The sequence below is a fragment of the Copidosoma floridanum genome, unplaced genomic scaffold, assembly GCF_036245765.1.
Source record: "Copidosoma floridanum isolate Cflo_tuat_1 unplaced genomic scaffold, Cflo_Japanese_pri ptg000029l, whole genome shotgun sequence".
NCBI lineage: Eukaryota > Metazoa > Arthropoda > Insecta > Hymenoptera > Encyrtidae > Copidosoma > Copidosoma floridanum.
In genome coordinates this window covers 8198507-8225784 of record NW_028321906.1, presented here as the reverse complement: position 1 = coordinate 8225784, position 27278 = coordinate 8198507, and the positions used below count along the sequence as shown (strand labels likewise).

At 42.9% G+C, this 27278-nt stretch overlaps 3 protein-coding genes across 3 annotated transcripts; 1 reads left to right on the top strand and 2 right to left on the bottom strand.

Annotated features, from left to right (window-relative positions):
* The first annotated feature begins 437 nt into the window (after positions 1 to 437).
* Positions 438 to 1922, top strand: LOC106637070 (uncharacterized). Its single transcript, XM_014349701.2, has 4 exons — positions 438 to 631; positions 695 to 1473; positions 1557 to 1697; positions 1756 to 1922. The coding sequence occupies exons 1-4, from the start codon at positions 438 to 440 to the stop codon at positions 1920 to 1922; spliced, it is 1281 nt and encodes a 426-aa protein (XP_014205187.2).
* Positions 1923 to 2160: 238 nt separating this feature from the next.
* Positions 2161 to 27259, bottom strand: LOC106637102 (uncharacterized). Its single transcript, XM_089596103.1, has 22 exons — positions 27087 to 27259; positions 20766 to 20918; positions 20466 to 20675; positions 19142 to 19358; positions 17325 to 17485; positions 17080 to 17211; positions 16819 to 16998; positions 16448 to 16735; positions 14216 to 14623; positions 10894 to 11232; positions 10612 to 10775; positions 9741 to 9888; positions 8890 to 9004; positions 7608 to 7805; positions 3874 to 3918; positions 3669 to 3799; positions 3438 to 3575; positions 3112 to 3316; positions 2890 to 3038; positions 2604 to 2819; positions 2429 to 2530; positions 2161 to 2348 (listed from the first exon to the last, which is right to left on the bottom strand). Exons 2-22 carry the CDS (start codon positions 20916 to 20918, stop codon positions 2259 to 2261), a joined length of 3789 nt encoding a protein of 1262 aa, XP_089452229.1. The 5' UTR covers positions 27087 to 27259; the 3' UTR covers positions 2161 to 2258.
* Positions 5246 to 7542, bottom strand: LOC149373720 (arginine kinase-like). The gene is made up of 2 exons (XM_089596054.1): positions 7427 to 7542; positions 5246 to 6353 (listed from the first exon to the last, which is right to left on the bottom strand). The coding sequence occupies exons 1-2, from the start codon at positions 7540 to 7542 to the stop codon at positions 5246 to 5248; spliced, it is 1224 nt and encodes a 407-aa protein (XP_089452180.1).
* Positions 27260 to 27278: the final 19 nt, after the last annotated feature.

Below are 27278 nucleotides of genomic sequence, written 5' to 3'. Positions count from 1 at the left end.
ATTTTTTTGCACGAAAATCATTGATAATCATCGCAAGCATTATCAACTACGGATGTATGTACTAAAAACTCGTTAGCTGAGATTCAAACGATTACATATATTTATATACTTTGTGCCCCTTATCTCCGGGACTCGGAATTTTCCGTCCCCGCGCATCAATTGCCATACTCGCCAGGTGCAAAGACGCATTCAGTGGAAAGTTTTTATCTTTTGGCTTATTTATTAATAACTCCATGGGTCCAAAAACACCCACGGGGTAAGATCGAAAGACAATTAACGTGTCCTGCAGACCGGCAGTGAGAATATCGAGAAACAATCAACAGTCGCGCGAACAACGGACACTCGTATCGGGTCGACATAACCTAAAATCTCGTTTGGTTGAAAAAAAGAGAAAAACCCAAGGGGGTCCGGTCGAGGCAAAACGAGCATCAGCCACGATGGCCGGAGAGGGGCGCGCGGGCCTGACGCGCAGCTACTCGGAGCACGCGAACCTCGTGCTGCAGCACTTCCAGCAGCACCGGCGCCACCGCGAGCCAGCCCGGCACACCCGCTCGGGGCCGGATTTCCGCGCGGCCGAGGCCCGCAACGATGAGGCCGACGACGAGGACGACGAGCGCGGGCGGAGCTCCTGGTAACCGGCCACCACCCCCCCTGGCTCCCGGGAGACGATTAAACCGGTCGTTTGCAAACGCAGGCGGGTATCGGGGTCCAGCGCCGAAGGCCCGTTCCGGCAGCGGGCCTTGGAGATCGGCGCCGGGGACTCGAGCGCTCTCGGCTCTGATCTGTCCAGGTTGAGCCTCACGGAGCGCAGCTCGGGCTGCCCCGACTCGACGCACTCGTTCAACGAGTTCCGCAGCGACGACGAGGAGTGCGAGCCCTTCAGCTTCGTCGACGACGACGACAACGAGAACTTCCGGCTAATCGGCAGCGACACCGAGCCCCCAGATCCAAGGTACGCGCTGTGGCTTATATTCTCAAACACACAAATGAATAACGGGGCTACCAGGAGGAGGTACGAGCAGGAGGTGGTGCTGGCGAGTCCGCTCAGCGGGGAGGAGGATGAGTTTGAGGTAGAGAGCGAGGCCTCCGTGCAGCGGAGCACCGAGGGCGGTGGAGGCGGGCGCAGGAGGATAAACGGGAGACAGCTGGATCGGAACATCTCGTACGAAAATTGGGCGCAAAAGAAGCAGTTGGAGCTCCAGAGGCGGAAGGACGAGGCGCGCCGAGCGGAGGAGAAGCGGCGTAGGGCGGAGGAGCAGGAGAGGCGCGAGCGCGAGGAGAGGGAGCGCAGGGAGGTGGAGTGCATCGTCGACTGGAGGCGGAGAAAGGAGAGGGAGAAAATGGTGAAGAGGGCGCTGCTCGAGAAGGAGCTCGAGCTGCAGAAGAAGATCAACGAGATCGAGGAGACGACCAGGGCCGCCAAGGATGTATGCCTGAAAAAGTGGTACAAGAGAAAGGATGAGATGATCAAGGGTGAGGACAACGTTTTTTTTTTTCCTTTGGTCGTAGTACTTGAATGGTTGTTGTTTTCCTTTCCCTTCTTTTTCTTGTCGTAGCTCTGGAGAGAGAAGAGTTTACCAAGAGAAAAAAGGCGGAGGAAGAGAAGCTGAGCAGGCTGCAGATGAGTCTCAAGGCTTACGAGGAGTGGCGCGAAAAGGCCAAAAATACCCCGAGACCCGCGACACAGGGGCTTTTACGTGAGTACTTGTGGGCTCTTTTTTTTGTTTTTCATTATTTACGTAAACGACGTTGCAGCCCATCAGAAGGCCAAGCCGGCATTCACGAATCCCAACCCGTGGCTCCCGCTTGTGGACAACGCGAGCGAGGATTCGGACACCGGTGGTGGTGCCGATGCACTATCAAAGACAAAAGCTCAGAGCTCGCTGGCCAGTAGGAGGAGCAAAAGGTCCGTCGTGAAATAATAAAAAGAGAAATTAAATAAAAAAGACTGAGAGAGAAATCTGCAGAAAAGCGTTGTTTTTCTTAGAGTATAATGCAGGCGCAAACCAATGATTTCCCTGCATGTTAGATGGATTATTAATTGATTTATTTATTTTTTTCCGATTTTTGTATATTGCAATTACGTGAAACATGAACGGTCAACGAGTTTTATCATTGAAAGTATAGTATACGGTATGTATGTAAATATGCATCTTGTCTTTCTTTCTTTTTTTTTTTTTTTTTTTTTTTTTTCTATGAAAAATGCGTGGAGGAGCACGTTTGACGATATTTGGCCTTGTTTCTTCTTCCGATTTCCTTCAGTGCACATGTACCAGCGCCTCTTCTTCATCCTGCAGATGCTTGATGTCTGTTTTGTTCATGAAATAGTACGACGGCTGTCGCGATCTCTGAGAGCCCGAAAAATTTTGGCGTTAAAAACCAACGAATAAGAAAAAAATAAACCAACGAGCTCTCAAAACGGACTCACCAGGTCTTTCTGCACCCTCTTGGCGCCGGCCTTGATCAGAATCTTGCTCATGACCTCCACCGATGGCACGCCCATAGCGTAGTGCAGGGGCATCCTCTCGAGCTGCAATAGGCAAAAAAAAATTGATCCATCGAGAAAAAAAACACAAAAATCTTTACATCAACAGTGTACTGACATTGTCACCAATTTGCAGGGTCTCGGAAAAATTGTCAGCCAAATAGCGCACGATTCCCTCGTTCTCCCTCAGCACGGCTATGTGCAGGGCGGTGCGCCCATACGCGTTTCTCGCGATCGCCATGTACGTCGAGCCCTCGCTGTTCATCTCGAGCAGCTCTTGCACCCTTCCCTCGGCACCCATCCTCACGGCTCGATGGACCTCATCCCTCATCGTCTGCAGGACGATTCATCGAAGCGATTAATTTTTCCTCCGTACGTTTTTCCTTTGGCAAACAACAACTCACCGTAAAGTTCTGAATGGAGTTCAAAAACTTGACCGTGTCGTCGTTCTTCTCCTCCTCGGCGATCCGCAGGATGTTCTGGCCGGCGTCTTCCGCGTCCAGAATGTGATCGTACCCAGCCAGCATGAGCTCGACCAGTTTCACCGTTTCACCTACCGAGTGAGGAAGGTATACATTTCGAGGGAGATCGGTAAGGATGATCGAAGGTACGCGATTTCAGCCTACCCCGAGCCGCTAGATAGACAACGAAGCGGTCGATCTCACGGACGTTGTCGTAATTTTGATGCTGCTCGGCCACGTCCCTGCCGGTCCTGTATGTCGCATCCCTGCACGCTATGTTGATCTGTCGCTCCTGCAGCACGTGACACAGACCGTCCTTGGCGTGAGATCGGGAGGCCGCGTAGTGCAACGAGCTCTGACCATCTTCGTCCTATTTGCAGGGATTTTTTTTTTTTTTTTTTTTTTTTTTTTTTTTTTTTTTTTTTTTTTTTCATCGCGTTAATCGTACAGCTTTGATGAAATGGGGAAGAAAAAATGACGATGTGCCTTACCCGCTCGGTGTCCGAGAAGAGCGACTCGAGGACGTCCAAGTTCGGGCTCTGGGGGTAACCGTCGTCGACGGCGTCGCCGTTCTTGTCTTTTGGCTGATCGTCGGATTTCACCTCTTCGATCATCAGCACACTCGAGGCCTGCAATTAAGAGATCACAATAATTAGTGTGAAATCATCGGGGTTCAAAGATATAATTATATCGATGTGGCGTTTTGTTGTTAGCACACGCACCTCGGTTTTTTCATCCTCCGACTTGGCCCGGTTGGCAAAGTTGTAGAGGTAAGTGGCCAAGTAGGCCACGGGATCTCTGGGCCGAGTCGAAGCCACCTCCGACAGGCCCTTCATCAGTGGATGGGCGAGAGCTGAAATGACATCGTCTCAGAGATCGGTATATCGGTATTTGAATCAACTCGATTTTGAGTATAAAAACACTCACATGAGGCCAAGTACTTTCCGTCCTCTTCATGGACCAACGCGACGTCTGAAAACACAACGTGACATTGAGACGTACTCACGGCACAACGTATACCTATTTGTGGTTCCGTTCGGAAGTGCAGCCAAACGACACAATAAAACGAGACGGAAGTGTAAGGTTTGTTCGACAAGCCACAAATGTATACATAATATGTTGTTGCAACTACTTACACTATGGACATTTACACACAAACACACACGCAAGCGATGATTGTGGAGGATTAATTGTCGCATGTGTATGTACAAATGAAAATGCACCAACGATTGCAGGCAATTTTTTTTTTTTTTTTATTACAGGCAGTATCAAATACTTATTGTATATAATCCAAACAATTAAGTGAATGTCGCATCTGATGTATCAAAAACGTACAATATCAATGGGTAATTTTTTGTTTTTTTTTTACAATAACACAATTTACTAAGTACGACAATTGAGCTTCTCGTGTCGCCTGGCTTATCTTTTTTGACGCCCGAGCAAAATTGCAGAGGTCACACTTTGACCGAAATTAAAAAAAAAAACATCAAGTTGGAAAGATATGTGTGCTGCTGCTGCCATCATCGGTGTATTTTTTATAGCTCGGGTGTGCGAGTGACATGAAGGTATATAGCTTATGCATGATATATGTAGCATCATTACATGCATATGTAGAGCAAAGGGAGGACGTCGATAGATTTGTCACCACTAATCACCGCACGTGCTGCTGTTAAATATATATATGTATCATTCATCGATCGCGGGAAGAATAATAAAAGCTGATGTAGCATCGCGCGTGGTTTTTTTATTTTTATTTCTTTCATTCATTCATCGATTTTATGCATTTTGTTTATGTATTTTTCACTTTGAAGCCTTAAAAAACATAACAAATATGTTTATCCTTCAGAGTTTATAATTGCAATTGTTCGCCAAGTTACATGTACATGGGTTTAGGAACACGGTATAGGAACCAAATGTGGCAACAAAGTCATCGAGTCCATTTTTTTAAAGTAAAATAATCTCACGTGATTACTAACCCCAAGAACGTTATCATCAGCCGGTCCCCGAGCAAAACTCGCCAAGAGAATCATATTGCCTCACACATCTTTCCAAATTGATGAGCGCGCCGTGATGGCCTATTTGTACATAATATAATTTATACATAGCGAGAGATCACTTTATGTCCATTAACGTTTTTTTTTTTCTTTTTTTTTTACAAAACAAGAGTCGTACATAATCACACTGGTTATAATGTCTCGAACGCACGAACCTAACAAACAAAAAAAAACAAAAAAATAAAAGAAAGAAAGAAAGAAAGAAAAAAAAAGGATGCAACTAAGTCTCTTTTATGCGTTTCTGTTCAGGCCTTGAAGCTCCTCGAGCCGGACAGCCTCCTTCGCTTGAACATGTTGGCAATGACCGTGGCAATGGTGACCGAGCTGTTGAGCGCGTTCTCCTTCTCGAGGACAAGTACATTGTTCACGGCCCTATCAAAGTCCTGGTAAGTCTGAAGCTCGCCGATCGACAAGCTCTGCTGGTTACCGATCCTCACGGTGTCCCGCCTCAGGGTCGGGTGTATCCTCAAGCCCCGCACGACGCACAGGTGCTTCAGCTCGTCGGGCCTCTTCGACAGACCGGCCACCCTCACGATCAGGTCGAACCTCAACGTGTTGCCGATCGCGCACGGCCTCGAGGTCAAAAAGCCCAATCTCCGGTCCCACTTGGCCTCGAACAGCCCGTCAAAGGCAGTCACGAGCCTCCCGAGCCTCACGTACGCCTTGCCGATCAGCCCGGGCTTTTGCTCGTCGCTGCAACAGATCACGCGCACGTGGTCCTGGACGTTCACCCACACGGCGAGGTCGCCACTCGACGCGTAGTAAACACCACGGCCGTACGGCCAGTGTCTGCCGTGTAGCTTGCGCTCGTCGCTGTCCGGCTCCTCGGCCTCGGTGATCGGTAGGAGGAGGCCCGAGGCGGCCAGCCGGGAGCGGACCTCGGCGAAAGGGTCGAGGATCTCGCTGAGGGTGTAGTACGTCCCGGGCTCGTCCTCGCTCGAGCCCTCGGCCAGGATGTTGGCCAACTCGGGGCTCATGAGGGCTCCGGTGATCACCCGCTCGGTCTCCTCGAGCTCGCTTATCCGCATGGTCAGGGGTAATTGGTGATCGGCAAAGTTCCTCGTGCACTCGATCACACCGGCCATCACGTACTTGCCGCTCGGGTCGGTGTTGTTGCCCTCGAGGACGAGTATGGTGCTCTGGAGGGTCTTGTTGTTGGCGCTGGTCAAGGGGCCAAGGTCGTCTTGGCTGAAGAACCGGGGCCTGGGGTGGTTGGGCAGTTTGCCGGTCGCGGTGACGTTGTGCAGATCGCGGATCAGGGGATCGAGCAGCTCGCCGAACACGGAGTAGACCTCGAAGTCGGGCGCCACCACGCCTCCGGTGAAATCCTCGTCGTACGGGGAAACCGAAGCTCTATACGCGCGAGTTTGTACAAGCATACGTTTATTTTATTTTTTTTATCACCTAGTTTTGGGTTGATGGTCGCGAGCCCGTTCTTCTTCTTCTTCTTTTTTTTTTTTTTTTTTTTAATTTAATTTAATTTTTGATCCATACACGTGCCATAATATATTGTATATAATATTAAGCTGAGCGATGATTTGTTCAAACGTGCAAAAGCGAGCTTTAAGCAGTATCCAGCGGTGAACGGCTTTGGTATACACTTGGAATGTAGGTATATAGAATACATGTAAATATGTCGGTCCGTTTCGCTCTTGAAAAAGGTGTGAACATATGTCAGTATTTTGGATCTCTGAGCAGTATAGGTATATACGTACTTTGAAATTTTGATCCCGATGAAAAAACTCGATACCGATCTTTCGCGTGCTTGAAACAGTTTACGTTTGGTCACGTAGATTTTCAGTTAACGCGAAACAACGTTTATTTCCAAAAACAGAGACCATATTCGAAATCAATAACTTTCTCGCCGTGATGACTATCGTCCCGTCGAGCAGGAAAAGAAAAAAGAGTTTGTTCATTTTCATTCCTCGGGAGACGCGAGAACGACAACTGGGTAGGGTTTTTATCTCAAGTCAATTGAATATAAACTTTATGTTGGATCTCATTGTTTCAGAAACGGTTTTGGAAACATGTTGTAGATAGCTTCGCAGGGGAGATCGGTTGGTGATCTTGGATGTGACTTTTGATCCAAAGGTCAACATATAACACACTCGATGATGGTACTCTTAGTTATATCCGTTGCTGCAGTGCTCGATATTGCTTAGTTTCGTTGAACATATAACAAACTTGACCTTTCAATGAGTTGAGAAATCACTTCCGAGGTCACCGATCGATTGTTCCACCGGTATCATACAACTTTATCCAAAATCGATTCCCGAAAATCCGGATAAACTTGTACCCCACGCACGTATTGATATTTTTATAATTTTTAGACGATGTATCATGTGGTTCCCCGAGTCTCCCGTAAGGAGGTAATAAGAATGAACGAGAAGGAAGGAAGAAAGAAAAGGCAATGATGCCGTGCGAACCTCCGTTCGCGCCCATTAGCGTCGCGCGACTCCTCGAGGCTGGCGTTGCTTGCGTAAGACGCGTTGCCGTGTTTAGTCAAAGCGGGCCAAACGACGTCCAAAAGATTGTGATCCATGCATGTTACGCGGTGCTTAACAGCATCGAAGACGCTCCGTCTCAGGCAACGGCCTAGCAATGTACCCGCGCTACTATTGCCGCTAGTTGTGGCGTTGGTCTTTCCTCCTCCGTTGGGCGTCATCGGTACGGAGCTTCTCCGTTGGCCCGTACCACCAGCGCCGTTGCCAATGGCCAAGAGCCGGAAGCAGCGCTCGAGGGCGGCCAGGGTCTCCGGCTCGCTGATGTCCCGCCGGCCGGATGTCTTGTCGGCGCCTCCGGGCACTGTGGCGTTACGTCATTACGGCGATCGATGCCAATTTTTTTTTTTTTTTTTTTTTTTTTTTTTTCAGGTGGACCATAAACATACTCATGCACAGTATTGGGTTATTGGTGTGCAAATATCGGGTTGATGATAATCGACACAGGGTGATTGGGTCAGGGGAGTGAGAACACTATGTATATAAATGTATTATGTAGGTACTGCGACGAGACACGATTGTACAAGTACAAATTTACACTAATTGCGCCCGTGCTGTGCAGGATTACAGGGTTTTTTTTCCGTCGTCGAGACATGTGCACGTTTTTTTTTTCTGACTCGGGCTTTTGACTTTTTCTGCGCAGCATCCTCGGGTCACGCGGTTGGGGGGTGTCGCACCAGTTTTAAAAAAAACCACATACTATTTAATTTATTTAATGGTCAAAAGTTATGGAAAGTATGGAACTAACAAATATACAGTCTAGAGCCTAAAAAAAAAAAAAAAGAAAAAAAAACAGGAGTTAATTAAATCATGGATGTACGTCTTTAAAACAAAAATTTACAATCGTACGTTTATTTATACTACCTTTCTTTTCACATACGGATGTATGAGTATTTTTCTAAAATCACTCAAGATCTTGAAAACGATTAACTTTGACGATTGGGTGTTTGTGTTTTGAAAAATTTAAACGTAATTTAACGTATACGTTTGAAGAAGCCAAAATGAATTGTTTTCAATGTGTCCCTTTGAAAAAATTTAATCTTGAGTTCATCTACAGTAGGTACTCGTTTTTTAAAAAAATGAAACAAAATAAAATTGTTCGTGCACGATGGTAATAACAATCATACCATCTGATTTTTTAACAACAATAAACTAAAAAAAGTAAATAATGGGTTGTCAAGAAAATTTTAGAATTAGGAACATAATGGAAGAGTCTAATTTTTGTTTTGTTGTATGCACCGGGTGATGGACTTATTACAATTTTTGCAACCCCGTCTGACACACCATCGTTCGAGTGGAACAGAAATAAGTATATGTAATAATTGTACAATTAAAACATATAATTGAACGTAAAGTGAGTTTTCTCATTATTAAAAAATCTCGCATACCTTTGTCAACGAGCATCTCGTCGGCCAATGACTCGGGAGCGCCAAAGTCACGCAACAATTGTTTGTGCGACAGGTCCTCCTGATTTTGCTTGTAATAGTCCGCTTTGTGGCCAAACTGTGTATTTTTTATTTTTTTATTTTTCCCATTTCAAGGGTCATCCACGATCGATTGATGAAAAAAAAAAAAAAATTATCAATCATTAATACATTAAGAGAAGTAAACCAGGTCACACTAATCAATTTTTCCTAATGAGCTAAAATTATAGTCACGCTGAGAAAAAGGATTAATGAAATTACCAAACTTTTTTTTCGTCATCGTTAAAAATAACAATCAACGCGACGCAATAAAAACTTATTGATACAGACCCTAGGGTGTCATAGCACCCGTGTAAATGTATTTCATCACGCGTGGCAAATCCGTTTTTGCCAATAAAATCAAGTATCCTAGTCAAAAATAATTTGATTGAAATACCGTGAATTTTTTAAGGTACGTACAAGTGATCGAAATACAATCGTTTTTACAGTTTGCAACGTTTACCTTTGTAAATTGCCGCGTATAAACTTCGTACATATGTACCTAGTACCTACATGTTGTACATCGCAAAGTCGCTAATGCATATCCACCACACACGAAAGAAATGCATGGCAATTTTATTCTCTCAAGGTTGCAACTTGCAATTACCAAGTTTATAGGCAAAACATGCACCACACGAGTCATCCGTAAATCTCGTTGCAAACGAAAGGTTTGTTAAACAATGGCAAATCAATGTATCATAAATTTTATCGTCTGTCACGTACAATAGGTAAGTATGTATTTCGCAACGAAACTAAATATATATGTAGGTACTCACGTTGTCCTGTACGAGCGGATTGGCACCCAGGTGGAGCAGAAGGTTGAAGTAATGTCCGTTGTCTGCCAAGACCGATGCGTAGTGCAGTGGCGTTCGCCCGTCGAGGTCTAGGGCGTGAGAAGTTTCTGGAAACCTTCCCGCTAGATACCTGCGCAGTTGTTTCATACGTGTTTTATTGCACCGTCACCCTTAAAACTTACACGCGTAGTAAAAAAAAAAAAAAAAAACTTTTACTCTATAGTATATATTGTTCGAGAGTCGGTTGACAGCACATTAATTAATTTTGGCCTTAGTATTCGATCATTACTTCGGAGTTTTATCTTTTCAATCGAGAATAAAAGTATGAGCGTTATCGATTTCCCTCGTTTGACGATTTTACATGCAATAACAATTTCTTTTTCTTTTTATTTCATTTTATTGAGCAAATTTTACCGACAGGCACGCATTTTACGTTAAAACCGTAAACCGATTTTATACCGATTTTCATGAATCTGGAAGCGATATTAATTCTTTGACTCGAAAATTTTTAAAACACCGACTACTTTTTTAAGGGACAAGTACAAGTACATAAGTATTTTATGCAGCAATGCTGTTTGAATTATAATCGGTAGAGAAAAATGACATTAATTCTTATCAATTGTGTGGTATTTGAATAACATTCAAGTAAAGTCCATAATTAAATTGAAATGAAAAATATAACAGCTATGTATAAACTTTGTACTTTTCATTGCGTAATAAATTAATTAAAAATTCATTAAAATCAACCACAATAAGTAGTAAAAATAATAAAAATCGGTCATGTATGCTATTGGCATACAGACGCGACACGTTACAGGTGTGCCGTTCCACAGTATTGTATAGGTATACGTACCTGATGACGGGCGTGTGGCCGAAAATGACGGCAACGTGAAGGGGCGTGGCCCCGTGGGGGGAGGACGAATCCTTAGCGATGGCGAACTTGCGCCGGTCCAGATATATCTGCAGGTCCTTGAGACTGCCTTCTCTCGCTGCCTTGTGCACGGCGCGTATTTTTTCCTATAAGTACGTGTATGTGTTAGAAGGGATTCGAGAACAATTATTGACGAAAATAAAGTTATAGTGGATTCATTGGACTTGATGAAAATCGGATGAAATCGGTTCTTCGTGAGCTCACCATGTAAGAGGGCACATTGTCGATGAACGCCTGTATCTCGGGGTTGCTCGAGTTTCTGCCGACCAGTCGGTGTCCCTCGCCGGTTAGCACGAGAGCCGCCAACTGCTCCATGTTGCCGATCTCGACGAGTCTGCCGGTCTCCTCATCGGCTGCCATACCATTCTCCTCCTCCCCTTTCTCCGCCTCTTCTTCTTTTGGTTCCTCTTCTAGTTCTGCTCGATCTTCTCGACCCTCCTCTTCTTCTTCTGGCTGCGGTTCTTCTCCCTCTTCGTCCTTTTCCTCCTGTCCTTTTTCTTCCTCCTCCTCGGCTTCCTCTCTCTGATCAACTGGCTCCTCGATCTGCGAAACAACCACTCGGTTCGGCTCTACTCTTTGGTACGGCGTGTTAAACCACCGGAACGAATGATTTCTTTTTTTTTTTTTTTTTTTTTTTTTTTTTTTTTTTTCGGATCGGTACGTACAAGCTTTCCCCTTGTGTGTTAGATGTGACTAACGTGTGTACGTTGCATCAATAGTGCCTTATTTGTATAATATACGCACACGTACGATTTGTTTCTGACCAAAGTACGCAATGACCAGAAGATTTGATTTGCCGATTTTTCATCAAATTGTCGCAAATGAAGCAAAACTTTCGCGTGGTCTCCGGGAATTCCCTCGCGCGCTGGCGCGAGCATTCGCGCGGCTGTCCTCCGACTGTCTACTTTGTACCTACTTTGAAAGAAAAAAAGCTGCCTCGCGTACGCGGTACAGCGCCATCATCGATTTGCTTCGTTCTATACACGCAGGTCCGACAACCCATTAGTCCGCCACACGAGACCAGTATATACGTTCGATCGGTATCTCTCGCGCGGAAAAGCAAACCCTCCACCGTTACATGCGCTTATATAGATATAATGGTTATTTGTGTTGGTGGTAACCACAACTCGGCGTGTCATCGTTAAGTATTCATGAATGAGCGACAGCTCGCGTGGAATGGAAAAGGTGGACGACCCGGTTTCCCCCCCTTCGTTTGGCTATTCCGATCTTTTGGAAGCTTTTGTATATTTTACATGTACCATAGCATATAGATACTCGACCGGTTGTTGTTGCCCCTTCTTTCACGAGCTCGATAAACTTTCGTTTATTTTCAAGCCCTTAATTACTAATGCATAGACATTGTTTTTACACGGCTACATCCCAACCGAGTTGTTAAACAGCTCAGGTTCGATCGGTTCGGCGGGCACGTGTTGGTAACACCTTTCGTACACTTTGAATATAATATAGGTCAAGGCTAAGTGTTTTTTGCAACCCTTTTCACGATCGAATCGGTAAAAGAGTTTAGGCCCCAAAGGAATCCTCGACGATGATGAATATTGCAAATCGTTATGCGTTTAAAGACTTGGCCAGAGCGTGTCGTTGACAAAATAACGGTGTGTATTGATGGTACAAGGATTAAAATCAAAATAAGCAATCAAACGTTGTAATTATTGAGACAAGTATGTACAACTGTATGATTGGTTATTCTTTGTTGCGTTTGCGATTAAATGACAACAAATTTTTGAAACAAACAATAAATAACATCGAGGTAAAATAGACAATGATCACGTGTACAAATAAAATTAAATAACGTGTGGAGATATTTTCACGATGAAATAAACAATATTGAACAGATTACGTGATTTTATATATTATGGTGTGAGAAACAAATGGAGAGGTTGGATCATTAATTTACTAGACAATATGTTGTATTTTGACAATTTATTTAATTTATGTGTGCTGATTATAATAAAGTGTATTGAAATAAATAAACATATCGACTTCTGATGGGTTTTCTTTGAATTTAACACGTATTTTTTTAAATTCTAATTTTCATTGATCCAACAGTGCTTTCGATCGGATTTTTTTTTTTTTTTTTTTTTTTCATATGTGTATTGACTTTTTCGTATTGATTTAATTCATCCGATTCCCATGAAAATACGACGTTTATTAGAATCAGCAAATACCAATCTGAATCGAAAGCACAACCACATATATATCTTTTGTATTTCTTAATAATTGATCATCGTTTCGAGCACAATAACATAGTATACTCTTTGTAATACCGTAACAAACACCCACGGCCAACATATCGTACAACACATTGATGCCAATCATTTGATCTTATGAGGCTCTTTTACCGTCAAGCTTGAATCAGATGGCGCCAGGGCACGTCGCGGCTGTCATGGCCGTCTCACTCACACAACATTACTTTTCAGTATTGTATGTACATAGGAAATTAAAGTGTAGTGGTAAAGCGCAATATTTGAAATTTTGAAATGAATAAGGAAGACAAGAAAGAATATTATGGGAGCTTAAAAGTTTCAGAATTGAAAAAGCTTTTAAAAGGGAAAGGAGCAAGAGTCAGTGAAAGAAAAGCAGAACTCGTGGACAGGTAAGCCATGACTTGGGAGCGGCAAAAATGTTGGTCTCCCAATTGCTTCGAGCCACTTTTTTTTATCACACTATCAGAAGGAAATTTAAATTTCACTTTCTTATCGCAGGATATTACACTGCACTTCATTTTTCCTACTATCTTTAAACGTAAATGCAAACAAAAATTGTCTGCAAACAACAGCAATCATTTACAAAGGTTATGTCTTCTGCTTTGCTCATTACACAGATAGGCTCACGAACGCAATACACAACTGTAAATTTGACGGTGTGTAAGTATGACAGCCGCGACGTGCCCTGGCGCCATCTGATTCAAGCTTGACGGTAAAAGAGCCTCATAGTTCTCGTGGGCACGTAAATACCACAAAATTTTGCAACGATTAGGACGTCACCTGTGCTTGTATGGTATAACTTTGCTTTACAGTGCGATTGAACGATATACATATATACTTGAGGAGTGTGCACTGACATTCAATCTCGATACAGTATGGTCCTTCTGTAGTGACGGGAGGGAAAAACGAGCCAGAAACAGACAAAGAGAGTCTATAAGCATACATGTACGCAAATTCCTCCGAAGCTCCGTGGTAAGACACGTGATCTTGGGGAGCGGTAACACGTCAAAGCTGTAACAATCGAGATTGTCGATAAAAACGCGGGGACAGCGACACAACAGGTTTTTTTTTTTTTCTTTGTACATCAACTACATACGGGACGGACACGTTGTTTTTTTTTTTTTTTTTTTTTTTAATACAGCCAGCCATATCTGATGATGGTCCACGATGAGGCCCCGATTTATCAGGCCAAAGTCAACAACGACAACAGCAACAACACATACACGTATCATATGATATATGGAACAGCACATGGTGCACAGTCACGCGGGAGCGCCTCAAGCCCTCCTTTCGACCCGTACCTCGTCATTGGCTGCCTCCCCGACACCGGAATCCGCAGTGCTCGGCCCTTCCTCTTCCCCATCTTTGTCCTTATTTCCCTTGGAACCAGCCAAAGTCACCGCATCCTTGGGATCCGGAGCCGCGGTTTCTCCTTCCTCGATATCGGGTGCGGGCGTCACTTCCTCCTCCACGTCTTTGTCACCTGGGGCTTCTTCGATTTCGGGTGCCAGAGGCTCCTCCTCGTTGTTGTTGTTGTCGTCGGTCTCCACTTGAGCTTCTTCGTCCTTTTCGGCCTCGGTTTCCGCACTCCCGTCCTCGGCAGGAGGAGCCTCCTCCTCTTGGGCTTCCGCGCCGGTCCCTGGATTTGCATCCGCGCTACCTTCGACCGCGTCCTCGTTCCCGTTCAGTTGGTCCTCCGCGTTCTCGATCTGTCATGGTTTTTCAACGATTTAATCAGCCATCGTGCCGACACTCGCGCCGAGGCCGGGAAGTTTCTTCGTTTCGCGTACACAAATTTTTTTACAGTATTTTTCGTCTTTGGTGTGGGTATACCAGTATTTTGTCTCGAGGACAAGTGGACCCGTTCTGAATTAGATATTTCTCTCGAGAGGACCAATGCATATGGAGTTTACTTTGACTGTACTCGGGAAAGTTTCATTTTTTTTTTTTTTTTTTTTTATCGACAATCCGTAAAACAACTTTGTACTTTTGATAAATACATATGCTTGGGTGTTTTTTTTATACAGGTGTGTACGCAATCATGGGTTGAAGATACACAGATGCTGCCAATCCCACAAGAATCACCATATTCAACGCAATACGTGATTCTGATTAAGTACTGTAACAGTTTCTTTTTTTTTAACGCTTTGAAAACAATTTCAAGTTTCAAAAAATGGTGCTTCATAAATAATGACTCATTATCATATTTTAGGATTATCAAGATATATACAACGTATAATTTTTTGTGGAATTCGTCATATACGTACAATTTAAAGTTGCAATAATGAATTAAAAGAATTTCTCAATCAAAGTAAATTTAGAAAAAAAATTTGTTGCATTGAAATATGATTCCTTGTTCGTTTGTGATTACATGGTTAGCTGCTTTGTATTTACAAGGCCGTAGTATATATAATATGCCCAACAGATATATGAAATCTAAGTGTTTGGATACCGTAACCCTTGTTATAAAACTCGATGCAGTAGTAAACACAACAAATTATTCGATACCTCTGGAGGAGGAATTGAAATTATCTACGAACCAAAATTAATTTGATGTGAAAATTTATTTTCCAATTTTTTTACCGATTTTAAATGCTTTGGTCTGATTTCACAAAGGGAAAAAAAACTTTAAAAAATCGATAAAACTGAACTTTTCACTTTATAAAATCACACGAAACAGTACAATAGGAAAGACGAAAAATATCTGTATTCCAAGTAAAATTTGTGGTGGCCTATTTTCGTGGCAAATTGTGCGGCTCGTGCAACCTAGTGAGATAGCAGAAGTGCAAGTGAGAAAAAACAAAACTACGGTGTTTGTCGTTGCAAAATCGATTAGTGCGATTTGTGGCATTTTTACTGGAAAAAAGCTCAATACGACGTCTAGTAAATATTTAATAAAGTTGACCCAGTGCACCGAGGGAATGCTACATTGTATGTGGTCATTTACAGTGCAATTTAAAATAATCGTTCAAACGTTTTTTTTTTTTTTTTTTGCATCTATAACGATTTTTAAACAACATCCCTCACTTTTTTACTGACTTGGATAAGTATTACCTTGAATAATCCTTAAAAGCTCGACATGTACAAATGGTTGAGTGAATTTAAATTGTGCGATGTACAATAAAATTAAAATTACCCAACTGAACTTTTAAAATTCAATACCCCAACGCAATTTTTAATTAAAAAAAAAAAAAAAAAAAAAAGTCCTCCACTTGCAGATTAAAACACATTGCTTCCAATCATCCAATTATAACGAACATTGTCTCAACGGTGCAAATCCAAACAGAATAACTTGAAAAAACCAAAATAGGTACAACCACGCACATAGCTACAATACAACCGTGTGAATGTACAAACATAGCCATATCAGCATTCGGACAAACTGCTCACGTGCGTCTACACAGTCGATTTTTTATTCAAACCAGCTTTCAAACACACTCAATGCAACAAGATGCGCAAAATCATACGAACAAAATTTCACTCTAAAAAAAAAAAACAATAATAATAAAAAAAAAGAAATTAAAAGTAGGTACCTCCGGGGTAGCCGCGTCCCCATCCGTGACTTCCTTGGCCGACTCGGCGCTGCCAAACGCGCTGTCGTCGTCGATGGGGGTAATGGGAGTGTTGGCCGTGGTCTCGCTGCCGCTGTTGATGCTCGTGGCGCGTTTAGGCCGAGGCTGCAGCTCCGAGTCGATGATCCGCCAGTCCCAGTTTCGGGGGTAGCTGGTGCTCGAGACCCTCGGGGCTTCCGGGACCATCACCAAGCTCGTCAGGTCCATATCGCCCATACGGCCTTTGTAGTGCGCCGGGATTTTCCCTTTCTATTTATATATATATATATATATATATTTTTTTCAAATTTTCCTTTGTTAACTGTATACGATAGTAAAAAAAGTCAGCTCACGTTGTCGGCTTTGCCCTCGTCGGCGCGAAAATCGGTCAACAGGTCGTACATGGCCCCACCGTCCCTGGCGACCGCGGCGTAGTGCAACGGAGTTCTGCCCTCGTTGTCGGGCGCGTTGACGATCGCCGGGTACCTCTCGAGAATCTCCCGGGCCATCTCCACGTAGCTCAAGCCTGCAGCCTGATTTTTTTTTTTTTTTTTAAATAAAAATGATCACCATGCACTGATTTGCCTCAATTACATGTATGATACGACATATACCTTGTGAAGCACGTTCAGTCCGTTGCTGTCCTTACTGCATAATATGATGGGCGGGATCGGTTCGTCCATCTTCAGCCGGAAGCCCTCGAGGTCGTTCTTTATGACCGACGAGTGGATGTCTTTGATGGTTCCCTTGGAGCAGTGCAATTTTACGGATCGTTTTTTTATCGATACTATATACCATAGCTGTTGCATGGGGTAATATGGGTGTATTTTATTTTTAATACGAGGGAATCTAACGTTACCATGATAAAAGGCACGGCCTCGAGGAACCTCTTGACCTTGGCGTTGCTGCTCGTCTCGCAGCGCAACTTTGATCCGTGGCCCTCCCACAGGACATGCTGCAGCTTACCGATGTCTCGGTTGTGGATCCATATCCTTATGTTGGACGGCTTGAAGTCGAGACCTGCTCGAAAATCGTTTTGCTAAATTTTTGGCCATCAATCTTTTTTTTTCTTTCTTCCTCGTGAAATCGGTGCATCAATGGCTAACCGACAGACATATCGGCAAGGACGCGAAATCGCCGAAGAGACCTTACACTCCACGGGAGAAGTGCACATTAAGTATACAATCGTGTCAAGTGCACGGATTTTTAACTTTAAACGGCAGACCTTACAAGCATCGACGAAACTCGATTTTCCTTCATATTTTTCATTTTTTATTTTGAATTGTTTTTTAAAATACATGTGACGTGTAAAAAAATCTGTTGGTGTCGGGTTGTCGTATATACATGATCTATTCGATCAGTGGCTGAGTTTTGTTAAAAATACCCCAATAAAACCCATGCAATGGAACAAAGAAACAAACGAATGTGATTTTTTCAAAATCCATAAAATGAATGCATTATATATGTATATAGCTACCAGTGTTCTGATCGGCGGCGCGCAATTTTTTCCCCATCGCTGCGACGTATAGATCCGCCTCGCTCGGGATGAAAAACCAAAGTGGCTCGCGCAGGCGTTGCCGGCACACGCCAACCCCGTGCTCCATATAAAATACACTTGCACCCCCGTTCCACCCCCCCTCACCCCGGCCAGACGCGCAATACTTTCCCTGCCCGCCAACCCAGATGTGGGACTCTGTCGCCCGTATGTTCGTTGCAAAACAACGTGTGACGTCAAGCTCGCAAATTTACCCATCAGTTCCGGGTAAACAATCAAACGCCTCTCGTACACGCGGAAACGCCCGTCGCGCGCCTTAGCCGTTCAATTATTTAATCGCGAATATTATTGCGCGTGAAATATCCGGCTTTTTCCTACCACCTGAGTGTAATCGATAAGTTCGTATGCACGCGAGCGTGGGCTAATACGTGTGCGGGTCACCCTTTCTTCCGTCTCCTGATTTTTTTCCTCTTCTTCAATTATTTATTTCACCGTGACGATTTTAGATTATCGATTTTCTACCGACCCGATCAAAGGGGGAAAAAAGCTAACTGTAACCACCCCCTTGTAATAAATTTAATGTTTCGATCTATAGGAAGCACTGACTGTCAAAGTTGTAGCCTAAGTATATCGGCATTTCAATTAAAACCGCAGGGTGACTGTAATTTTGAGCAATTACGCCCATAAACATGGCAACGATAGCCGATTTTTGCCGATTTTTTCCAACAAAAATTTGACTTTTGTCAAGGGTTGGGCGGTAGAAATTTCGATTTGTCGTCGTTTACCCACTCACGTATATATATATACATATAAGTAAACACGCGCTGGGGATACCGTGTGCGGAGGTAAAGACGAGGGGGCGAGCATTAAAAATTCACAGGCACCAATCGATCGGCTCGTTGAAGGTACAAGCACACACGTTACGTACACACGACACGCGTGTGAGACTGTGAGCGAGCCAAGAAAGAGCCACGTATAATTACAAGCGTTGGCGCAAAGACTTTCAAGGAATCGGCAATGTCAGGTCAAGCTCGATAGCTTAGCGATACGATATATACATGGGCCTCCATTGAAAAGTGCAATCTTATGGATTCTAATTACAAATGGATTGCGAATTTTATCTGTAAAGTTGGTAGATCGGTAAAAAAAAAAGAAACAAACAAATAAACATAAAAACTCACTGTTTATCCATCTGCTCGGGTCCTTGTCCCTCTGTTTCCTGCTCGTCATTTTCACGGGATCGGGCAGCTCGACTTCGGAGCTGTGCTGCAGATAGTAGGCTGCCGGTCGGGATCGCTTGTCGCAGACGCTCGCGTCGCAGCCGGCCTCGATCAACCGATCCCAAACGGTCTCGGGCTCCCGGCAGGCCGCGCAGTAGTGGAGCGCCGTCCTGCCCTCCTGCGGACACGACGTGTCGTCGTTACTCTTCGTTTTTAAAAATAACCCACGCACCGGCTTATTTTTTCATACGAGATCGATCGAATGGCTTCAACGAACGGCTTTTTCCCACCGTTTTTGAGTTGTTGCTTGGCTATCGCATGTACACACATATGTGGCTCAATCCATCGATTTCACATCGGAAGCCGTCGGTCGTTATTGACGGAATTACTATGGATGCAATTATTACCTCCTACGTTATTTCTTTCCACTTTGCGGTGGAAGTCTTTTCGATTGGTTCACAAAGTGAATCATTTATCCGTATAATATTTTTGCTGATACAAAACTTTTAAGTATAGTACCAAAGATTGAAGAAATCGTGTGTAAATGTCACTGTCAATGTCACAAATTTTCAAGTAATTTAGTGTATCAACAAATAAATAAATAAATGATATCGTAAATTGATAGATGATACGAGATCTAATTTTATGAGACATTTAATTTACAAATTATTCACTACTGTACAAAGTGTGCCTAATTTATACCTGGCTATGTTGCAAAGGAAAACATTTACTTTTCCTTCGTCACTGGAGCTTCAATAATCGCGCTTTGAATAGATAAAAATATTTGCTCTGAATTTAAAAACTCGCGTTTTAGTAAAAACCTTATAAACAAAAAAAAATATAGCTGGTTGACAGAGAGATTTAATCTTACATTATTTTATCAACCCTTGAATTATTTATCGCTTAGTCTAAGCTAACATTTAAAACAAGTTTTAACTAATGACTCTCTTGGACCCGGAAGTCTGTTGAAATTTTTTGCAAACGTGACGTGAAAGCTCGACAAACATTTGAACGAGCGTTCGCTCGTCTTTCACGTCCGCAACGCATTATATTAGTCCAACGATAATAACACGGAAGCTATAAAGTATCGCGTCACGCTAGGGTTAATTTTTAATGTGAAAAATATAAGGTAAATGGATTGGAACAAAAACTTTTTTTCCAACCGATTTTTCTCAATTTCCGAGAATTGTTTACGTTATTAAACGACTTTAGATTATATTGTATAATTCACAATGATTTTGTAAAACAAAGTCTAATTTTAGTGCCTGTGGTGATAAGTACGCACCCGATCTTTTTGATCAACGGTGGCGGGATAATTTTCGAGAATCCAGTCCAGGACATTGGGATGGTCGTAGTAAACTGCCTTGTGAACCAACGGTATACCGGACGAATCCTTCGACAGTACAAGTTTCTTCTTCGGCTCCGATTCGGCGATCCTTTGCACTTCGTTTAACGACCCGCGGATAACTGCGTCGTGGATTTGTGATATTTTTGTCTGCAATGGATTAAAATACAGTAGATTAACTTTACAATGTATACCCAAGAGAAATTTGGTTCCAAATGTTTCTTCAATAAATATAATTACTAGATAGTGCGGCAGTCCTCGGAGGAAAACTCGAGTCCTGAGTTCAGGTGAGTGTTCGCCCAGCAGTCGCGAGCCTTTGCCTTCCAGAACGACATTTTCCAGTTTATCTAGATCGCCGCGACTAAGCCAATGTCTGATACTCGTTGAACTCATCTGCAAAAAAAAAAAAAAATTATGTTTTTGTAACATCAGTAAATTTAAGTCTGGATTCAAGCGTTACGAAGCCATTATTTTATTAATTGGATTTACAAATGATACTTTCATCACTTGCTAAATTGTTTTATTTTACCGAAAATTTGTATATTGATGATTATAAGTGATCACGTAAAAACTGATGTACATCTCTAAAATCATCCAAAAAAAGTAAGCGTGGATTGTTTTGCGTTCTGTGCCTGGTCTGCTGTGTATATTCCGTTATAAAATTATTTAATATAATTAGTATTAAAAAAATGTATTTCGAATCTCTGCTCCCGGTCTTTTGAGCACCGGCCGTCGTAGCGTGAACAACTTGTGTGCAGCAGATATCGAGCCACAGTGCACTGCATGCATCGAAGCCCTCGTGCTCCGACAGTTGAGCGTCTTCTTCTTACGACCCACTGCATCGACACCTGTGAGTATTGACTTATTTCTTATTTTTTTGATTTTTTTTATCGCGAATGCCGACAAGAGGTATTTGTCGTGTAAACGCACAAGCAACCGTCATTCGTCATTTAAAATGTTTTGCGTTATTTTTTTTTAGTGATGTGTCAAAGAGCTGGGAAAATAAAAAAATGAATAGTAATCCACAGTTGACCTACCATAGAGACATTCGAGCGATCCTGTTTTCAGCAAACCAGTCAAACTTTGGGGCGACGACGGGAGCGCTTTAATTAGGTTTTGTTTAGGATATAAATTGGGGAAAAAATCGCCGTCGATATAAGTGGTCAAAAATAGAGTCCAGCCCCAAAGAGGACGACGATGCGGTGCTGTCTCACAAGCTCGACAGCTTGAGCATTAGTCAACAAGGTGCAGCTCAGGTGGACGTGGAAAATAAAACGTCATCTGAGGCCTATGATTTGGTTGCCGAATTTTCGCTAGAGAGTCGAGTTACCGAGCCAGTACAGCGACCAAATGTAGAATCACAAAATTCGCCATATTACACCTCGGTCAGTCTCTTTAGTCGGAGCGACGATACGTTTTCCCCAGTGTCGGATATATTTGGGAAATTTTTGGAGGACAATGAAACAAGCAAGAATTTACCGTCGACTTCCAAGTATCGACAATCGCCCGCCAAACGTCCCAAATTGTCTCAAAACGTGTCTGGTTCATCGTCTTCCTCCGACTCGAATGAAATTCCACTTGGTCAACGTGCCAGATCCTCCTCGCCAGTCACACGTGGATCATCTCAACCGGATTGGCAGTGGTTGAAGGAGCACTTGAAAAATGAGGAATTGCCGGTTGTGCTCGAAGTGGACGAGAGTACATTTGATGTGCCCAAGAGCATGTACATTATTGAAGATGATCCTTCACGCTCTTGCTCACGATCTTTTCCGCTGGAAGACGAATCTGAACCTTATGAGCCGAACCTAGTCGGCAAAACAAAAAGTCTGAGCATTACGGAAAAGATCGTGATTGGACAAAAATTGACTAATGGAAAGAAAAATCGGAAAAAGAAGAGAAAGTTAAACATTGTCGGGCCTAAGGAAAATACTGCTGTCAAAGAGTCGCTGAGAAAATTTTTCACCATTCCAGCCAACGAAGCCAAGGTTGACCACACCGTCATAAAATTAGCTTTGGGAACCATTTGCCCCAATAAAATGTACAGAGATCAAATTATAGACGACGTAACGGAGTTGAGAAAAATGTCGACTCTTGGGACGTATCTCAAAGAGTTTCTCCTTCACCACGAGAGCAACGCATTCAAGGATTGGCTGTTGTTGCACGAAAGTAAGCCAGATTTTCACGTGTTTTTAAAAAAATTTGGAGTAAAGATTAGTTAATCGTTTGTGCTCAATCCTCGTCGTGAAAAGCAGTCTAAAAAGAACAGGGCCAACAAAGAAGAGCAATGGCAGTCTGACGATGATGAAACGGACCAAGTTAAACTGGAGCAAGTCGATGATCAGGATGAAGAACGAAATAGAGAGATGAATTTTTTAAAAGGGCAGAAACTGTCGACGCAAATTGAAACGAATATCGAAGAATTCATGGACATTCTCGGTGAAATTTGCCCTGAATTCGAAAAAATACATATGGAAGGGCGATCTTCTCTAATCGGTGAAATCGTCCAGCAGTACGTGGATGAGGTCAAACGAAATATCGTAACGCATGCGTTCAAGCGTCTAATGAAGTTTTTGCTTCCATCTCGCGCAAAAAAGCCACGCAAAGCAAAAAAGCCCGACGAGAAGGACGAGAAAAGTAAAAAGAAAAAAGGCAGACGAAGAATAAGAGCACAGCGTTTCGTGAGAAACAGAAACCGACGAAAGCGACGACGAGACGATGCCGTTGAGCCACGGCAGATAATGAGGGAAACTCATTGGCAACAACCGCGCACGAGATATCGGGCCAAAGGTAAAAATCGTCGTGAACGAAGGATCCGATCGGCCGAAAAGAAAGCTGCTGTCGCTGGCGTGCTGCAACGAAAAGCCAATTACTACGCAGTCAGGCAATCCAATGTGCCACAACGTGGGCGTGGGCGTCCAAGAGGTCGGCGCATCGGAAGGACCGAAAAACTCGACAGGAGCTCGAGTAGACAAACGACTGTGGACGCGAGTCAGAGCCAAAGAAGCCGTGGCAGTCAGCCCCTCGGTAGACGCCGCGGGAGGCGCGGGGAAAGGCAAGGCGAGAGAAATGGCCAAGTCGAGACAACAACAAGGGAGCAAACAGCCCATGTGGTTGGTCAACTTTGAGATTTATTTTCACCGAAAAGTCCAGAGGCAGTTAGAAAGGGATCCAACATCCCCGAGTTGCAGCTTTTGTTGATGGACGATGAAAATCTCGACTTTTCTCAATTGAATGCTGAATTTTGGCGCTTTGTGCCCTTCTTCTTTCGAATGCAGCAAGAAATGATTACGCGAGGGCAAAATAGTTTCAACGTGATACCAATAAATCGCATCGGCAATAGATTTTTGACCTACGGAAAAAATGCGATACATCAGATGTGCTCTAGTATGAAAGCTGGGATTGTTGCGAAGACCAGAACTACATATTTTAAAGACGGCGAACAGATGAGGACTCTATTTCCAGAAGTTTTTTGCTCAATAGATGTGGCCACGAATAAGAAAAAAAACGTCGTTTGCTTGGCGAGTTTGTTGCAACGACACCGAAGCTAGCATCCACTTGTACACCGTGCGATCGGATCGATCTGGAGGCGGGAAATCGGCACACCTGAATCGCTACGTAAACAGGAAAAAAGAAGATTTGGAAGAAGAAAAAGTGGCACGAGATACCGAGAAAGCGAAGAAAAGGAGAAAGGACGAGAACTTGGCTTCAGAAGAGTACAGAAAACAACAGTACACTAGATACGTTAGAATAGATCCGGGTCTGATTGTGTCGCTAGCTATGTACGTAGTGGACATTGCAAAGAGGGACGAGGCCCAACAGTCTCGAACGAGCGACAATCCCAAAGGCACAGATGAGTTTGAAATGTTGTCTGCGAGATGGTTTCGATGTCAGTTTGGCGAAGTGATGAGAAAGTGGCGAGCAGTGGGTCTGCAAGCCAGAATTCATACTCGAGTTGCAACTCTTATGGAGAATTTTCCCAACATCGACTTGAAGAGGCAAACACCGACGTACCAAGCGACCAGGTTTCGACTGACCTATTACCGAGACGTCGGGCCCCTGTTGCGCACAAAATTCCTGTCCAGATTAAAGTTTGATAAAAAAGTACGATCCAGAAGTCTCGTTGATCATGTGGTCAACAAGATTGTATACGGCGACTTAGTGGGAAAGGACAAGGGAGATGTGTCAACTTTTTTGGCCCTCACACGAACGAACATCAGCGGTAAAATCCGCGGACTCCGCAGGATACCGATGAAGTTGATAGTAAAGCGGCTCGTGGACAAAGCAACAGAGAACCCTCAAAATCTAAAAGTACGTGCTATGAAAAAACACTATATTTATTTTTTTCTTCAGTAGACTACATACTTTATTTGCTTTCTTTTTTTTTTTTTTTTTTTTTTTTTTCAGATTTACTATTCTTCGGACGAGTACCTGACCACACAGCTATGTGCAGTTTGCTCGCAGCAAATGAGTGTTGGCACAGGACGAGACAGTCGGAGAGCCGAGTGTCTAAACAACATCTTGAAGCACGGGAAAAAAATAAAGTGCGGAAAGTCTTGGAACAGGGACAAGGTCGCGGCGAAGAATATCATTCAAAACGCAATAATCGCCTGCGATCTGCCGAATGGACCCAAGGACATTTTGCACCCGGAGAACTTTGTGCGTCCACAGCGAGCAACTGCAGTCATCGTGACCGAGCATCAGAGACGAGTTCTCGAGCAGTATGGCTACGATGACCAAGTAAGTATTTTCCTTTTTTTCCATCTGTAATTGTCTTCTATATCAATAAAAATTTAATCCAACTTACACAAAATTCATTTCAGATCCACAGCCAAGTCTGCTAGCAGCTGCACGCTGTCGGTACTCTACAAGGTAAGATATTCATTTTTCCTCCCCAATTACGACCGCTGCTCAAGTATACCTTTTTCTTTCTCTTGTTTCAGCCGTAACACAAATACCCGAGTACCGAAACTACTGCCGCTCTTCGCGTAGACAGTGGGGCAGGAGCCCACACGTCGGTCAGCAAGGGGCGTGCAAGGCCAACCCCGGTGGTGATACCCCCCTCCCCCTCCCCTGGAAACGCCGCAACAATTGTATAAGTATTTGAGCGAATCCGACGTGACAAACACACTCGCACACACAGCGGCTCTTATACTACCTGCAGCACCTCGTAATTCTCGAAGAGGAGTGATAAAAAGCAGTCGCCAAATTTTTAATTTCTAAACTAATAAAATTATATGTAAAAAGTACTGTTTATGTAGGGTTTTGTCCAGATTCGAAATCAACTACAATTTTATTGATGATCTCTGTAAATATAACAGAGAACCATTTTGATTGAAAAAAAAATTTTTTTACTGCATTTTATTGTTTTTCAAACGTGAAGAAACAATTTTGTGTATACTTGAGGTGAGTAAAGAACAACTCCGATTGATTAATATACATGTTTAATGGCATTGCTTGCTGCCACATCGACATGTACAATGATAATTAATTGTGAAAAATTATTATTAACGACTTAATAAATTATTAAAAAACTTATTTATAAAAAACACTTATAATTATTGGTAATTTATTGGCAAAAAACATGTTGTTCCTTGAAATGGAAGAGTTTTAAACAGAGGGCTATAAAAATTACCTGGTAACAGCGTAGATTTGTTGGTGAAACTTTGAATACACTTTGTACGAGCTAGGTGATGTGTATGATTAATGGGGAAAAAGGGAACGATAATGCTTTACGAAGTTTTTTTTTTTTTTTTTTTATAGTACTGATTTGTACAAGTAGATTAGTGTACCCTACCAGAGGTACTGTCCAAAATCATCGCCGGTTGACATATTACAATCAATATACACACTACGAAAAACAATGTTTCAATCGATAAAGTTGTACAGCTATATCTACAAGTTACACTTTGGTCTGTCTTATTCGTGTGTTTTTTGTTTTAGGTAAAAACAAAAAATTTCACTACTTCTTCACTTACCCGAGTCTACTGGCAGATAATTATTAGACAGCATAAAAATTATAAGAAAAAAAAAAAAAAAAAAAAAAAACTTACAATAAAACTTGTTCAATAAATGTTTGTAAAAGTTTTTTCAGGGACACTTTCTACATCATTTTCGTAAAACACGTTGAGGTGTTAAGTTTTGGGCCACGTTTACGTTTAGTTGGATGTTAGGTGGTATTTTTTATTTGAATAGGTCAACGAAATTCTTACGTGTAATTACTAATAAAACAATGATGATAAAAAAAAATTTACCATCCCGTTATTCTTAAGATGTTAACTGATATAGGTGAACTATGCTCGACTGTTAAAACAATTATTAAATAAAAAAATTTTAATTCAACACATCTAACGTACTACATTGTGCAAGAAAACGAAACACCAATAAGATTTGATTCGATTTAACAAACGTGCAACTGATATTATAATCTTTTAGAGTATTTATCTTACAATTCCTGAACTTCACGCAAAACAAATTGCCAGTATAACAACAAATTGTAAATTACGCGCAAAGAAAAGCATCCGCACTTTTACAAACGTGTGAAATCATATAGGTACCACAAACCTTTCGACTCTGTCGGACGATTCACGGCATTTGACGAGCTTCGAGACCATCCGATCGAATACCATAAAAATGTTCTACAGTCGAGCGCCAACAATTCCCAATAAACTTTTGCTTCGATGACAAAAAAAGTTAATCAATCGTGTACACGTATGAATTTGCCTTTGGGTAAAGTCTAGTGCGTGCGACACGTGG

Excerpts from the sequence above, each read along its gene's own strand:
- LOC106637070 (XM_014349701.2), top strand. The coding sequence starts at position 438 with ATGGCCGGAGAGGGGCGCGCGGGCCTGACGCGCAGCTACTCGGAGCAC. Across the intron at positions 632-694 it reads GAGCGCGGGCGGAGCTCCTG|GCGGGTATCGGGGTCCAGCG; the intron begins GTAACCGGCCAC and ends TTGCAAACGCAG. Across the intron at positions 1,698-1,755 it reads CGCGACACAGGGGCTTTTAC|CCCATCAGAAGGCCAAGCCG; the intron begins GTGAGTACTTGT and ends ACGACGTTGCAG.
- LOC149373720 (XM_089596054.1), bottom strand. The coding sequence starts at position 7,542 with ATGGATCACAATCTTTTGGACGTCGTTTGGCCCGCTTTGACTAAACAC. Across the intron at positions 6,354-7,426 it reads GCTAATGGGCGCGAACGGAG|AGCTTCGGTTTCCCCGTACG; the intron begins GTTCGCACGGCA and ends TCGCGCGTATAG.
- LOC106637102 (XM_089596103.1), bottom strand. The coding sequence starts at position 20,918 with ATGAGTTCAACGAGTATCAGACATTGGCTTAGTCGCGGCGATCTAGAT. Across the intron at positions 9,889-10,611 it reads GGCCACACGCCCGTCATCAG|GTATCTAGCGGGAAGGTTTC; the intron begins GTACGTATACCT and ends ACAACTGCGCAG. Across the intron at positions 3,317-3,437 it reads TCTTCTCGGACACCGAGCGG|GACGAAGATGGTCAGAGCTC; the intron begins GTAAGGCACATC and ends CCCTGCAAATAG.